Source organism: Podarcis tiliguerta (assembly GCF_965153285.1).
Source record: "Podarcis tiliguerta genome assembly, chromosome: 8".
Taxonomy (NCBI): domain Eukaryota; kingdom Metazoa; phylum Chordata; class Lepidosauria; order Squamata; family Lacertidae; genus Podarcis; species Podarcis tiliguerta.
In genome coordinates, this window is record NC_139541.1 from 83,046,728 (window position 1) to 83,062,070 (window position 15,343).

The 15,343-nt window shown below is 53.6% G+C and overlaps 1 protein-coding gene and 1 long non-coding RNA gene across 3 annotated transcripts in view; one reads left to right on the forward strand and one right to left on the reverse strand.

The window, feature by feature from the left end:
* LOC310684836 overlaps positions 1–15,343 on the reverse strand; it is a 56,660-nt gene that overhangs the window by 33,684 nt on the left and 7,633 nt on the right. The gene's annotated exons all lie outside the window — the stretch shown is intronic.
* Positions 878–7,836, forward strand: LOC310683580 (rho-related GTP-binding protein RhoU-like). Of its 2 annotated transcripts, XR_014514428.1 has the most exons (4): positions 888–1,168; positions 2,500–2,558; positions 4,964–5,811; positions 5,935–7,836. XR_014514428.1 is itself a non-coding variant. In XM_083453523.1 (3 exons), the coding sequence occupies exons 1-3, from the start codon at positions 982–984 to the stop codon at positions 5,414–5,416; spliced, it is 699 nt and encodes a 232-aa protein (XP_083309649.1). In that variant the 5' UTR covers positions 878–981; the 3' UTR covers positions 5,417–7,836. The 2 variants fall into 2 exon arrangements, 1 of the variants encoding a protein (XP_083309649.1); XM_083453523.1 differs by having other exon boundaries at positions 878–1,168; positions 4,964–7,836.

The following is a 15,343-nucleotide window of genomic DNA, read 5'->3' on the forward strand; positions in this document are numbered from 1 at the left end:
GTCCTTCATGAATTTTCCCATTCCTCTTTCAAAGCCATCAAAGTCCCCCCCCCGGCCTCTTGTGGGAGGGAGTTCCGCCGTTTAACTCTGCGCTGCGTAAAGAAGCCCGTCTTTCAATTTATCCGGAACCTTCCAATCTTACCCATAAGATTGTTAACCCGGCTTAGCCAAGGCTGGTGTGAACTCTGGGGAAAAGGGGCCACGTCCAGCCTTGCAGGGGGGGAGGCCGTTGGCGCCAGGGGGTCGCGCACAAAGTGTTTTGGACCGGAGGACCTCCTGCCCCCCGCCCCCCGTCCAGTCACCCGCTTCCCAATTTCCAGTAACGCCTCGGGTGTGTTTCCTGTTTTCGCTGGGATGCGCCGTCCAGGGCGCGCGCGGGGTGTGTGCTTTTCCCGGCTACTGTCTGATGCGCAAAGCAGGAAGACGCCCCCTCCAGAAAGAAACACATTGTCAGGAAGGATATGTTTTCCATTTCAGAGAGACAAAGCAGGGAATGGGGGGGGGGGGGTTGCAGGAGGGGGCAGGGAGCCTGGCTTCAGCCCACAGCGTCGCCCTTTACGCATGGCAGGGAGGGTGGGACTGGATGACCTCGGGGATCCCCACCCCCTCGACGATCCTGTGATTTCCTGAGGAATCCCTTCCCTCGAGCCGCCTGAAGCGTGTTCATAGAATCGAGGAGCCGTGGGAAGGGGACCCCCGACGGTCATCTAGTCCCACCCCTGTTCCATGCTGGATCTAGGCTGGGGAGGGGGCTCTCTGCCCTCCCCGTCGAGGGCGGAGGCTGCCGCGAGGTGAGGGGGCAGGTACAGACCCCGCCCCCGCAAAGGGGCGTGTCCTCCTGGGCGGGGAGGCGTGGCCCCGACGAGGCGCTTCCCTGCCTGCCTGCCTGCGCCCGGGCGCACAGCCTGGAAGGAGCGTCCGCCACTGCCTCCGCCGCCGCCTCTCCGCCCGCCCGCGCGCTTTCTGCGAGGGGACCCCGCGATGCCTCCGCAGGGCGAGTCTCTCCCGCCGGTGCCCCCGCGCCGCCCCCGCGAGCAGCGGCGCCTGCGGGGCCTCCAGTGCGTCCTGCTGGGCGACGGCGCCGTCGGGAAAACCAGCCTGGCGCTCAGCTACAGCACCAACGGCTTCCCCGCGCGATACGTCCCCACCGCCCTCGACCGCTTCTCCGGTACGCGAGCGATGCGCGGGGGTGGGTTGGGATGGATGACCTCTGGGTGTCCCCTTCCCGCTCTGCGGGGACGAGCAAGAGCAACGACGACACTGGTTCCCGGGAGGTTTTGGTTTTTTATCCGCGGAGGTCATTCTTCAGCTGCCATTGCAGGGGGTTGGCATGGATGACCTTTGGGGGTCCCCTATCCAACCGAGCAGGTCTGTGATTCTACATGGGGCGTGGCTAGTGCTCAGCGCGATGCCTGCTCAACAGCCAGAGGGCACCGCCAACGTTGCAGGCTTACCTGCTCCCCAAAGTGAGGCCCTGCCCGGAGCCCGGTTTGCAGTGGCTCCTGCAAAGCCTTTTTCACGGGAGACCCCGGCAAGAGCCTCTTCCTGCTTGCCTCGTTCTGCCAGGAAAGATTTGCAGGCCTGGAGTCGACCGCATCCAAGTTTTCCTCTCCTAGTTCCTACCTGGCGAAAGACAAACTTTCATTTCACCAGAGTAGCCTCAGTCTGAGCGAAGGCTGCCGGAGGAGATCTATGGATGACGCGGGAAATGCAAATCAAACAAATGACGTCAGAATAATAATATTAAATAAGTATAAAAGTGGTTGGGGGTTGGCTGGGGTGCCTCCCAAACTACGACGCAGTGAATAACAAGAGGTTTTGCAACGGAGAATGGGTCTGGGATTATTGAGTTGTGCTCCCTGCACTGCCGGAGTTGGGCTAGAATTTTATTATTATTATAAGTATTTTATTAAAATAACTTCATTCGTAAAGAGATGACCGGGGGTGGGGGATTAAAGAGTGAGTGGGAATGAAAAAGAAGAAGAAAATACGGTCACCATCCATTAATATGCAGATGTGTATATTACAAATAATTGCCGGTAAGCTAATATATTCTGCATAAACTCATTCCAGATAGAATTATATTTATCCAAAGAGAGTCCATATATTAAGGGGAATTGTCTCTCTCCTTCCCATTCATCAAAATCAGCCTCTGTTCCGGGTTCGAGTCCCGGCGGAGTCACCAAAAAAAAGAAATCAATATCGGCCGCTAGGCTAGATGACCCTGGGGGGAGTCTTCAAAGGAGTCTGTCAAGAACCACAGTTCTCCTTCTGCCGGGGATCCTTGAGCTGCAACCCTTGTGTTCCATGGGGTCGGGCTGGATGACCTCTGGAGGTCCCTTCCGCCTCCAGTGCCAGGGAGACTGAGCAGGAAGGCGCTGGGCTCTGACTTCCACCTCTGGGCGAGTGAAATCCCTGATGCCGTGTCTTGATCTGGGGCGGCTGGGTCTGTCTTCCTTCCCAACTCTGACCCCCCCGTTCTTCTGTTTCGCCCCCCAGCTGTGGTGCAGGTTGACGGAGACCCCATCCGACTGCAGCTGTGCGACACCGCAGGGCAGGTAAGGAGGCTGGACGGGATGGGCTAGAGACTGACCTGGACTTGGCACTTTGACCTGGCCCTTCCTAACCGTCCCTTGGGCCTTCTTGAGGTCTAGCAACTTGCTTTCTCGAATCTATTCCCGAGGGTTGCAAGCCTGCCGCTGAACCGCTTTCCCCTCCGTAAACGGCACAGCTGGCTTCCCCTCCCCGCAACCTGTAAGGGCAAAGGTGTGCCGGAGGCGAGAGGCGCAGGTGGGCTTTGCGGGGCCACATTTATTTGGGGCCCTTCTTTGCACCTCCCAAATCTCTTTGCGCCTCCCGAATCTGGCTTGTGGGGAAACTGAGGAGGGTCGGCTCTGGTGTCCGGGGTCCTAATACAGACACGTAGATATTGATCCATTCTGGTTGTGATTGCAATTTGCCTTTGAAATAGACATATTGCTTAATTTTTACTTCTACAAAAAAATAACAAACCTTTGTCAACACAAGAAATATAAGACAAACTAGAAGACACCCAAATGCCCTGGTTAACACATCACCAATTACATGGCTTCTTAAACAATCCAGCAGTAAAATCAGCAGCAACTAGGCCCCTGACAACCTTCGAAAACCTCCTTCTAACAACAAAGGGACACGGTAAAGGGATGGTACCCACAGTATACAAAATACTACTACAAAATCCCACAAACTCCTTAGACGCAATCAAAAAACAATGGGAGGATGACATAGGCTATGAGATCAACCCCACTCAATGGACCAGAATGTGGTCTAACCCCCCCTTTAAATCCATATCAATGAAAAGAAAAGAACTCACTCTAAAACTCACCTACAGGTGGTACCTAACACCAAGAAAACTAGCGTAAATACGCCCAGGAACCTCACCAAAATGCTGGAGAGGGTGCACCTCCATAGGCACATACCTCCATATGTGGTGGGAGTGCCCCAAAACCCAACTATTCTGGACAACAGCCATATGTGAAATACCGTATTTTTCGCTCTATAAGACGCACCAGACCACAAGACCCACCTAGTTTTTGGAGGAGGAAAACAAGAAAAAAAAATATTCTGAATCTCAGAAGCCAGAACAGCAAGAAGGATCACTGTGCAGTGAAAGCAGCAATCCCTCTTGCTGTTCTGGCTTCTGTGATAGCTGCACAGCCTGCATTCGCCCCATAAGACGCACACACATTTCCCCTTACTTTTTAGGAGGGAAAAAGTGAGTCTTATAGAGCAAAAAATACGGTAAGTAAAATAAGTAAAATAACCAAACAAGTATTAGAAACCATCTCAGAATTGGCCCTACTAAACATCTTCCAAGACAAGAATGCCCACTTACATCACAAAGAACTCATAACCCACCTACTCTCAGCAGCCAGAAACACCATAACCAGACACTGGAGAGACCTGTCAGGAGTAAGCATGGACCAACGGTACCAAATAGTATGGGAAACAGCCTTACTAGAAAAATTAACCAATAAACTGAAACTGATACGGGGACAAACAGAAGAAGACACCTTCACCCCGGTATGGCTCCCCTTTCTCACATAGACAGCCCAACAAGACAACGATAAAAACCCACCAACAGCATACAAATCAATATGGCTAAGGTAAAGGTAAAGGGACCCCTGACCATTAGGTCCAGTTGTGACCGACTCTGGGGTTGCGGCGCTCATCTCGCTTTATCGGCCGAGGGAGCCGGCGTACAGCTTCCGGGTCATGTGGCCAACATGACTAAGCCGCTTCTGGCAAACTGATGGGGATGTGGGTGGCGCTGTGGGTTAAACCACAGAGCCTAGGACTTGCCGATCGGAAGGTCGGCGGTTCGAATCCCCGTGACGGGGTGAACTCCCGTTGCTCAGTCCCTCCTCCTGCCAACCTAGCAGTTCGAAAGCATGTCGAAGTGCAAGTAGATAAATAGGTACCACTCCGGCGGGAAGGTAAACGGCATTTCCGTGCTCTGCTCTGGTTCGCCAGAAGCGGCTTAGTCATGCTGGCACATGACCCGGAAGCTGTACGCCGGCTCCCTCGGCCTATAAAGCGAGATGAGCGCCGCAACTCCAGAGTCGGCCATGACTGGACCTAATGGTCAGAAGTCCATTTACCTTTACCTATGTTTGCATATATGTTGTAAGCTGCCCTTCCTCCCTAGAAGCGGGTTGGCCTAGATGACCACCAGGGGGCCCCCTCCAAGCCCTGCATTTAAAATCAGCGAGGGTCATCGTTTTCTGATTCACCTGAGCGCTTTAAACAGAGATTCCCTGACCGCTTGCCATGGATTCTCGAGCGGCGATTCCTGCCACATTGTGGGGGGTTGGTCTAGATGACCCCTGGAGGACCTCTCCCAGCTCTGCGGTTCCCGCAGGGGTGCCAGCTTGCAGGGCACCCCTCTCTCCCTCCTCACGGCCGCCCCGCTTTGCCCCCACAGGACGAATTCGACAGCCTGCGGCGCCTCTGCTACCCGAAGGCAGACGTGGTCCTGCTCTGCTTCAGCGTCGTGTCTCCCACCTCGTTCCAGAACGTGTCTGAGAAGTGGCTCCCCGAATTGCGCCGCCATTGCCCGGCCACGCCCGTCCTGCTGGTGGGCACGCAGTCGGACCTGCGCCAGGACGTCAAGGTCCTCATCGCTCTGTCCCGGCGCCGGGAGAAGCCCGTGTCCCCCTCGGACGCCCGCACCCTCTCCGCCAAGGCTGGCTTGCTGGGCTATGTGGAGTGCTCGGCCCTCACCCAGCACAACCTAAAGGAGGTCTTTGACACGGCTATCACTGCAGGGCTGCGCTGCGCCCGCGGCCCCCCGCCCAAGCCGCAACGACGCAGCACCGCTAGCCGCATCCGGACCCTCTCCAAGGCCTGGTGGAGGAAGCACGTCTGCCTGTCGTAGCGCCGGGTGCGATTCCCGCATGGCCTGACCCCTTCTAATGGGTTCGCCTGCAGACTGGACCAACCGAGGCGCGTTGGCTTTTGAGAGGGGCCAGGCCGGGCTGGCCTTCTTCGCAGGGACATCGGGCGGAATCTCGGCAGGGCCAAACAGATCTCCAAACGGATCGCAAAGACGTTTCCTCGTCTCCGAGAGGGACATGGCCGGGCTTTTGTTGAGGGATGCTCTGCCAGCACGGCTGGAGAGAGCGGATGCTTCTGAACGGCTGCGTTTGGTGTCCTGTTGCTGGTTTCCCTTTGGGGCATGTGAGAACAGGAGACTGGACCATTGACCTGATCTTCTCATGCTCTTGTGGAACCTCCAGCCCCAGAGACAGTCTATCTGGATTCTTAAGCTCTGTGGGGGTATTTGGCTACCGTGAGAAATGGACTTTATGGGCCTCTGGCCTGATGCAGCAGCCGAGCTTCTTAAACGTTTTCATGGGACCTCCAGCTCCAGAGGCAGTCTATCCGAATTCTTAGGTTTTATGGGGTATTTGGCCCCTGTGTGGCTGGACTAGAGATGGGCCCCCTTTGGGCCTCATCCAGTAGCCGGGCTCTTCTAATGTTCTTGCGCTTCCCCCCCACCTTGGGATTTGGGACCTTCAGCTCCCAGCCCCACTGAGAAGGGCCATGTATTTGTAGACCCAAATATCTCTGGGGAGATGGGACTAGGTTGGGGACATACGCTTTGGGGAGGCTGTGGCTGGAAGCTCGGCCTCCCCATCCCCAAAAATAAAACTTCTGCACATGGTTTAGCTGAGAGCGAGATGGAGGAGCCCCTTGCCCAGAGTGCGGGTTTACTTGCAGAAGTGTGAGATGATGGGGTGACATTTTTTAAACCACTGAAAATTTTGTAGAGTTGGAAGAAAACTCCCCCCCCCCCAGGGCCTAGTCCCAAGCCCTTGCAATGCAGCAAGCACAGCAAACTTTGGTTCTTGGTTTTGGAAGGAGAATATTTCAGGTGGGGGGAAAGTTTCTGGAAAGGAAAAATTGTAGAGTGATTTTTTTACGCCATTTGTGCCTTTCTCCTGAGACGAAACCCAGGCCTTGAAACTGCAGTGTGTGTGTGTATAGTGGACGCTCTGGTTGCCAACGTGATCCGTGCAGGATGCACGTTTGCAACCTGCAGCGTTCACAACTCTTCGGTGCTTCGGTGCATGTGCAAAGTGTGATTTAGCGCTTCTGTGCATGTGCGGCCGCTAAAACCCGGAAGCAACCCGTTCCGGTACTTCCGGGTTGCGGTGGTCCGTAACCTGAAAAAACGCAACCTGAAGCATCTGTAACCCGAGGTATGGCTGTATACGGTCTGACCCAGGCTGCATGGTCAGACTAGGACCAGGGTTCGAATCTCCACTGGGCCACCAAGCTCCCCGGGTGTGACATTGGGGCTCAGCCACCGCCTCTCTCAGCCTGACCCACCTCACAGGGTCGCTGTTGCAGGGATTAAATGAGGATCGGGAGAACCAAGTATTCTTGGATAGAGGGGGATGGAGAGGCAAGAAAAGAATTAATAAAAAAAACCCAAGCTGCGCCCCCAATAAAATGCTGTGAGACAACCTGGTGTCTCTTTCTGAGCCCTGTTGCTCCCCCCTTGCAAGGAGGCAGGTGTAAATGTGCTTTTTTTTGGGGGGGGGGTAATTTCCCCACCTGCCCAGTTTCTCGTTCCCTTTGCCTTGCAGGGAGCCTGCAAAACTTTCCCTCCTTCCCCTTCATTTCTCTTTCCATGGAAAAAAAAATAAAATCCTGGGAATTGGGAGCTGCTTTCTCTTTTTTCCATTTCCTGTTTCTCCTCCCCCCCCCCCTTCCACCTGTGTCCTTCCTGAAAAGCAGTTTTTAGGGGTTTTTTTTGCAAGCTGGAATTCTCCAGCCTCCTGGCTGCAAACGGGGGGGGGGGGGGAGTCTGCTTTGTAGTTCTCAATGCAATCGCCCCCCCCCCGAAAAACCCCACACACGTACAGGAATTTGGAAAATTACAAAAGGTGACGGGTTTTGAATTTTGCTGCAACGCAGAGATGAAATGCGCGCCGCTGCTTTTCTTTCTCGGGGGGGGGGGTCAGAGAACAGCCTCCCCCCCCTTGCAACAAAAATCTCTAGGTTGCATTTGCACAGGAGCATTTCTGACTTTTTTTTGTGGGGTGGGGGAAAGCTCCCTTTGAAGTATTGTCTCTCGATTAAAAATAAGCTGTTTTCTTTCCTCTCCTGTGTGAATGCCTGCCTTCGGTCTGGTCCCCCCCCCATGGGGGTCAGAGGCGGAAGGGAGGAAAGGGACTTGGGGTTTCACCCCCAAAAAAAAGGGGGGCGGGAAGAGAATCACGTGCTCCACCTGAAGCCCCGTTGGAGGAAAAGTTGGGGCAGAAATGCAATAAATGAACAATGAGTAAAGATGTATTTTTGTTTCTCCCTCATTCAGCATGACTTGGGCCAGGGTTGGCTGGGACCCCATGGGCCATCTAGTCTGACCCCCTTCAATGACTATACGTGATAAAGAGATGTCTATGTTGTGTCTATGTCCTGGGCTCCGTTTCTGTCTCTGCGGTTCCCCAATAGCCCCCACTTCCTCCCCCCCCCAATGTTTTGTCACGGTTCCCTTTTCGATATGACCCCCTTCCGGACAGAGCGCCCCCTTTCGCCCCTCTTTCCAAATCCCAGTAGACAGAGGCGATGGTTCTAACCCAGAGGTTTCCAACGTCGTGCCCTCCGTATCTGCCTGGACCACAAGTCCCATCATCCTTGACCACTGGGGCTCATGGGAGCTGGAGTCCCAAAAACCTCCGGAGAGGGGGGCACTGCTGTCCCCGCCATCTTGGCTGCCCTCTGCTCCAGCTAATTTGGTGAGTAGGGAAAATGTACTCTGCACGTGCTCAGGGGCACCTGAGCTTTAAAGGCTCAGCTCTGCGTGTCCCTGGGCTGCACTTTGGCCTTCGTGGCAAGACTGGGCCTGTTAATATTAACAGGACGGCAGCGGACATGTCAGCCTCGCTTGCGCCCTGTTCTCCGCTGGGGCTCCTCTGAGAAGTTGCTTTTCCTGCCCCCAGAGGCAGAATCTTCGGCTGGGAGACGCTGCCTCAGGCCAGGCGGTTGGGGGAAGCAGCCGGAAAAGGGGTAAGAAGGGAACAGAAACCTGGGAGGCTGGCAGGCCTGCCTGCCTTTCTCCTCCCTCCTGGTTTAGGCGCCTTCTTTTGATAGACACTCATGGAATCGTAGAGTTGGAAGGGGCACCCGGGGGTCATCCAGCCCAACCCCCTGAAATGCAGAAATCTCAGCTGAAGAATCCATAGAATCATAGAGTTGGAAGAGACCACCAGGGCCATCGAGTCCAACCCCCTGCCAAGCAGGAAACACCATCAGAGCACTCCTGACATATGGTTGTCAAGCCTCTGCTTAAAGACCTCCAAAGAAGGAGACTCCACCACACTCCTTGGCAGCAAATTCCACTGTCAAACAGCTCTTACTGTCAGGAAGTTCTTCCTAATGTTTAGGTGGAATCTTCTTTCTTGTAGTTTGGATCCATTGCTCCGTGTCCGCTTCTCTGGAGCAGCAGAAAACAACCTTTCTCCCTCCTCTATGTGACATCCTTTTATATATTTGAACATGGCTATCATATCACCCCTTAACCTCCTCTTCTCCAGGCTAAACATGCCCAGCTCCCTTAGCCGTTCCTCATAAGGCATCGTTTCCAGGCCTTTGACCATTTTGGTTGCCCTCCTCTGGACACGTTCCAGTTTGTCAGTGTCCAACCTCTTCTTAAAAACCTCCAAGGAAGGAGATTGCACCACCTTCCGAGGGAGCTGGAAGCCAGAGCTCTTCCTTCCTTCCTTCCTTCCTTCCTTCCTTCCTTCCTTCCATCCATCCCTCCATCCCTCCCTCCCTCCTTTCCCTCTTTCTTTCTTTCTTTCTTTCTTTCTTTCTTTCCCGCTCCACCTCCTACTTCGCTCTTGCTTCCCTCCCTCGCCTCCTCCTGGGGGTTTTCCGGAGCCTGGGCTCCAGGCCCACAACCTGGCAGCCGCCCCACCCTGCTCTGTGGGGCAGAGGGAGGCTGAGAGCCTGCAGGCCTCCTCCTCTTTGGCGAGGGCAGCCAGCGCTTCTTGGGTGCCCGCCTGCCTCTTGCCGGCCACCCCTGGCATCTTCCCTCCCCTGCCGCAACCTGCCCAGCTGCCGCCATCTTATCGGGGCATCAAAGGCGGCCTGCTGGCGCACAGCCCGGCCTGCCAGCGGGTGCTGGATGAGGCCCAGGAGTCCTTGGGACTTTGCCCTGCAGGGTGTGCCCAGCCGTTCCGCGGGAAGGGGTGAAAGGGCCAGGCCTCTTCCCCCTGAGCATGTGCAGAGTGCATCTCTTGATGACGAGGCAGGGCGAGCTGCAGGCGGGCCCGGACCTCCTTCCTTGCTTCCCCGTTGTCAGATGGTAGAGTCGGGAGGGGACCTCTAAGGGCCATCTAGTCCAGCCCCCCCAAAGCAGCAATCGCGGCACGGACATAAAAAGTGAAGGAACAAGAGTGCCTCTGAGCGCGTGCGGAGTGCACTTGCCTCACCACTCAACCGCGGCCGGTTGGAGGCAAGCAGACACCTGCCCTGGGGTTGCTACCACCTGGCCAGAGCCTGCAAAGAGAGGGTGGCAGTCTAGGCACTAATCAGCCATGTTGGGGGGGGGCAACCAGCCTGGGTTCCCCCCCTTTCCTCAGCCCCACATTCTCCGGGATTGGGGAGCTCTTGGCCTGAGGCCTCCTTCCTGCCAGGCGGGGGTTCGACTAGATTCCAATTCCTGGGTTCTGCAGAGGCCTCGGCTGCAGGACTCCTGGGTCCTCTCCCGGACTCCTGGGTCCTCTCCCTGCCCTCATGCTCCAGGGCTGGCAGGCTCCTTGCCTGGCCCCACCCTGCTGCAGGATCCAACTTGATATGGGGGGGGGGGGCAAGAGGAGGAGGAGGAAGGGCCCTAGCTGCACCCTCCCTGCCCATCAGCACCCGCAGGGGGCGGCTGCCGGCTTGGCAAGGACAGGCTGTTCCTGCTGGAGTTGGCGCTCAGCTTGGCCTCGCCCGCCCCCCTACCTGTGGGCCTCGCAGGGAGGGCCTGTAGGGGCTTGCATGGTGGGGGGCGGGGAGGGAGAGAGATGGAGGAAAGTGGAAAAACCTGGGGTGGGGGAGCAGTTGGGTTGCCTTTAAAGTGGGCATGGGAAAGGGCTTGCCAAGTTGTGCCAGCAGCGGTGCCCAGGATGCACCTTGGGCTCCTCAAAAGCTAAGATCCTGGAGCCACAGACTTGCAGGCTTGGAAGGGACCCCCAGGGGACATCTAGTCTAAGCCCCTGCAAGGCACTATGCATCCAGGACAGATGGAGAGGTCAGCCCCATGGATGGGTGGGGGGGCTGTGGAAAAAAAAAAAAGGCAAATTCCACACTGGGGATCCTCGGAAAGGAATTGGGAATAAAACGGATGCGGCTGTACAAATCTCTGCCGCGACGGCATTGGCAGTCCTGTGGCTGGTTCTGGGTGCCTCGTCTCATAACGGAGATCGAAGAGGTGGAAAAGGTTTCGAAAAGGGCAGCCCATATGTTCAAGGAAGGAAGGGAAGGAGTCACTGTGGTACCATTTGGGACTTTGTAGTTTGGAGAAGAGCTAAAAGGCAAAAGGTTTCTCAGAATATGCCTGGGGGGAGCGCATTGTTGTTTAGTCGTTTAGTTGTGTCTGACTCTTTGTGACCCCCTGGACCAGAGCACGCCAGGCACTCTTGTCTTCCACTGCCTCCCGCAGTTTGGTCAAACTCATGCTGGTAGCTTCAAGAACACTGTCCCGCCATCTCGTCCTCTGTCCTCCCCATCTCCTTGTGCCCTCCATCTTTCCCAACATCAGGGTCTTTTCCAGGGAGTCTTCTCTTCTCATGAGGTGGCCAAAATATTTCCTTAAGAATGGAGAGGTTTGATCTTCTTGCAGTCCATGGGACTCTCAAGAGTCTCCTCCAGCACCAGAATTCAAAAGCATCCATTCTTCGGCAATCAGCCTTCTTTATGGTCCAGCTCTCACTTCCATACATTACTCCTGGGAAAACCATGGCTTTAACTATATGGGCCTTTGCTGGCAAGGTGATGTCTCTGCTTCACCTTGCAGAGAGGAGGAGGGCATGGAGAACAGTTTTTCTTGTAACCCAAGAATTCGTGAAGATTCAGGACAGATAAAAGTCTTTCTTCTAGTAGCACAGAGTTAATCTGTAGAACTCCCTCCCACAGGAGGCAGGGATGAGAACCAACTTGGATGTCTTTAGAAGAGGACTGGACAAATTCACAGGGGAGGAGGCAGAACCAGGTGGGCCCTTGGCCTGACACAGCAGGCAGGCTCTTGGGATGCTTTTACGCACAAGGCCATCAGCGCCAGACCAGGTCAAAGGCCTGGAAACGATGCCTTATGAGGAATGGCTAAGGGAGCTGGGCATGTTTAGCCTGGAGAAGAGGAGGTTAAGGGGGGATATGATAGCCATGTTCAAATATATAAAAGGATGTCACATAGAGGAGGGAGAAAGGTTGCTTTCTGCTGCTCCAGAGAAGCGGACACGGAGCAATGGATCCAAACTACAAGAAAGAAGATTCCACCTAAACATTGGAAAGAACGTCCTGACAGTAAGAGCTGTTCGACAGTGGAATTTGCTGCCAAGGAGTGTGGTGGAGTCTCCTTCTTTGGAGGTCTTTAAGCAGAGGCTTGACAACCATATGTCAGGAGTGCTCTGATGGTGGTTCCTGCTTGGCAGGGGGTTGGACTCGATGGCCCTTGTGGTCTCTTCCAACTCTATGATTCTATGATTCTTGCTCCAAGCATGAATCAGCCGCAAATTTCACAGGGCACCAGAGCTCCAGGCTGCCCACTCCTCCAGCTCCAAGGGCCTTTCCCTGCCTGCAGGGAGGGCGTCAGAGGAGCCAGCCATCCCAGTCTCCCTGTGGGTCCTCTCCCTCCCAAATCGGGTGAGAGGGATTAGCTGTTCCTCCTCCTGGTGCCAGGCTTTAGCTGGGTCAACCCGCTTCCTTGTGATCAAGTTGGCAAGAGCAGCCGAGCCAGTTCTTTGTCCGCCGGTCAAGAAAGGAGCCTCTGCCCGTTTGCCTGTTTTTGGGAAGAGGCTCTGGATCGGGGCCGGTGACTCGTTTGCACTCCAGGGTGTGATCCTCGTCAGGTTGGAGCCCCTAGAGATGGGCAGGACCCCCCGGGAGACAGAAGGAAGGGTATGTGCTTTTGCAGGCTGGCTTCTCCTGGTGGCACATGGTGGATCAGCGCTGTGCCACCAGGCCTGGCATGCTTCAGTTTGGCCATCTGCCCAGATGCATTGTGGATTGGCCATTATGGGGGGGGGGAGCAGGATGAGTGCCGGGCCTGACCAAGGGAGAAGAGAGCAGGACTAGGACGTCCCTTCATCTGGACACTCGACTTCTGCGGATGCAGCCGAGATTGGCCTTCGCTCGTTTTGCTGTTGCATCACAATTTTTGCCAACCAGGACAGCAAAGCAGTCTTGCTGTCTTGTTAGGTTCATGAGCCCATGGATTTCACCCACCCATCCCCAAAGGCTCTGGGTGGAATTCAGACCTGCTAAAACTTTCCCCTTTATCATGTACAGTGGTGCCTCGCAAGACGAAATTAATTCGTTCTGCGAGTTTTTTCATTCTGCGAGTCTTTTCGTCTTGCGAAGCACCACTGTGTATTGACGGTTTCCCATAGGAATGCATTGCCGGTTTAAAAAAAAAAGGCGCAAGACGTTTCGTCTTGCGAAGCAAGCCCATAGGGAAATCCGTCTTGCGAAGCAACTCAGAAAACGGAAAACTCTTTCGTCTTGCGAGTTTTTCGTCTTCCGAGGCATTCGTCTTGCGAGGTACCACTGTACATGAAATTTATTACCGTCAGAGACCAGCTTTTGAGAAACACTCTGCAGCAGCTCAGAGGCACTCTTAGTATGTTGTTCTGGATAGGGCTCGATTTCCTCAAGACAGAGACGGCGTCTGAGGCAGTTAGCAAGTCCGGCTCTGCTCTTTGAGGCTCTGAATTCCAGGCCCAGGTGAGGGGCTTGCGTTTGCATGGTGCTGATGGATCTCTGCCCATGCTCAGGCGTCCTTCGTTTTTCACTTTGCATTTCACCCCACTCATATTGGGCACTGAAAACGTTTTCTTGGACAGGTGCTGGTTCTTGTAGGCCAGTTCTGGACCCGTAACCAAGAACCGCGGAATCGGGAGGGAGCCCAAGGGCCTTGCAACGCAGGAGAAGGAAGCGGGGAAGGCTGCAGCAGGCCCCAGAAGAACCTCCACGCCCTGCAAGCTCAGAGAAGTTCCTGCCCTGGTGAAAACTCTCTGAAAACAGTCTGTTTTTGGCTCCAGGCCTCTTCGGCTTTCGCAACAGGGGATGGAGCAACCGGTGGCTGTTTCTTCCTGGGACCTTCAGGCAGGTTCCTGACCCAGTTTATTACGCAAAGCTAACTCAAGGCTGCCACCTCCTGCAGGAAGTGGGCACTGCAAGCCTGCGAGTTTTCCCCATAGAATCACGAAACTAGAAGGGATCCTGCGGGTCATCTAGCCCAACCCCCTGCGATGCGCCTGCAACCGGGGGCACGTTCCCTGCGGGAAAAGTACCCCTTGACTTGGAAGTGCGCAGAGGGTGGGATGTATTGAATCCAATCTGGAGGAAAGCCGCTTTGCGTACGCTCAGAGGCAGCCGCCTCCTCCAGATTCCTGGAGGGTAAGGCCATTGAAGGCGATATGCAACCTCTGGGATAATAATAATAATAATAATAATAATAATAATAATAATAATAATAACTTTTATTTATACCCTGCCCTCCCCGGCCAAAACCGGGCTCAGGCATCAACATCAAATATATAACATATTACCATAAAATCAAGCAATCAATTTAAACACATCCTCAGGCCCAGACAGAGGGGGAGGGCATATGGGCCACCTGTCCCGGGCCTCCGATTCCAAACGGTCAGAATATTTATCTATATTTTCTATATTTATCTATTTTTTTCATTTTGTCTTTATATGCAGATACAGTTCAAGCCTCGAAAGAAAATGATTTGTCAGCATAACTTTTGTGAATTTTTTTTATATACTTATGTATTAGACTTCAGTTACCCCCAGGATAAAAAAAAGGGGGGGGCACATTATCCACAGACATCAATTAACCATTGTGGAAAATGCCAATATTATTTTATTTGGACTTTGTTACTTGAACCAACCTGAAGCTGCACTCATTTTATTTTATAGGTTTTGTTTTCCATCCGTAACAGTTTTACACACACATGTGATAGGAATTGCAATAGATCAATAAAGATCAGGCTTACTAGCTGCTTTGCTTCTCAATATTCTCTGGTTAGCCTGTTATTTTCTCCTACCAGCAGGGAACCTACGTAAGGACTCTATATGGGCTCTTGGATACCCCATAAGGGAAAAAAGGGCAGATTTTTGTTTACAACACACACACACACTTCTGTTTTACAATTTATAATATTCATTTAAACAACCTTAAAATATCAATTACTTCCCTTCTTTTCTTTCCATGGTTCATTTTGCATAACATAAATCCCCTCATATTATATATGAACCAAACAATTCATTATTCCATTATTACACCCATCAAAACTTATTCACACTGTTGAATTTATCTTAATGCTGCCGGCGTTTTCAAATGTACACAATCCCCCCCATATATTCAATAAACGTTTTCCGATCTTCTTTAAACATATTTTCTTGTTTTCCACATTTTAAACTTTGTCCGTCGTCATCACGGTTCCGCCCGCTTTTATAACACATTGCAATAACACATTGCAAAATGAAACGGTGATTATAAAAGCCGAAACCGGAAGGAGCCGGCGCCAGCCATTCATTCATCCATCCGCCCAGGACTGCACTTCAGTCGCCGCGGCGCCAG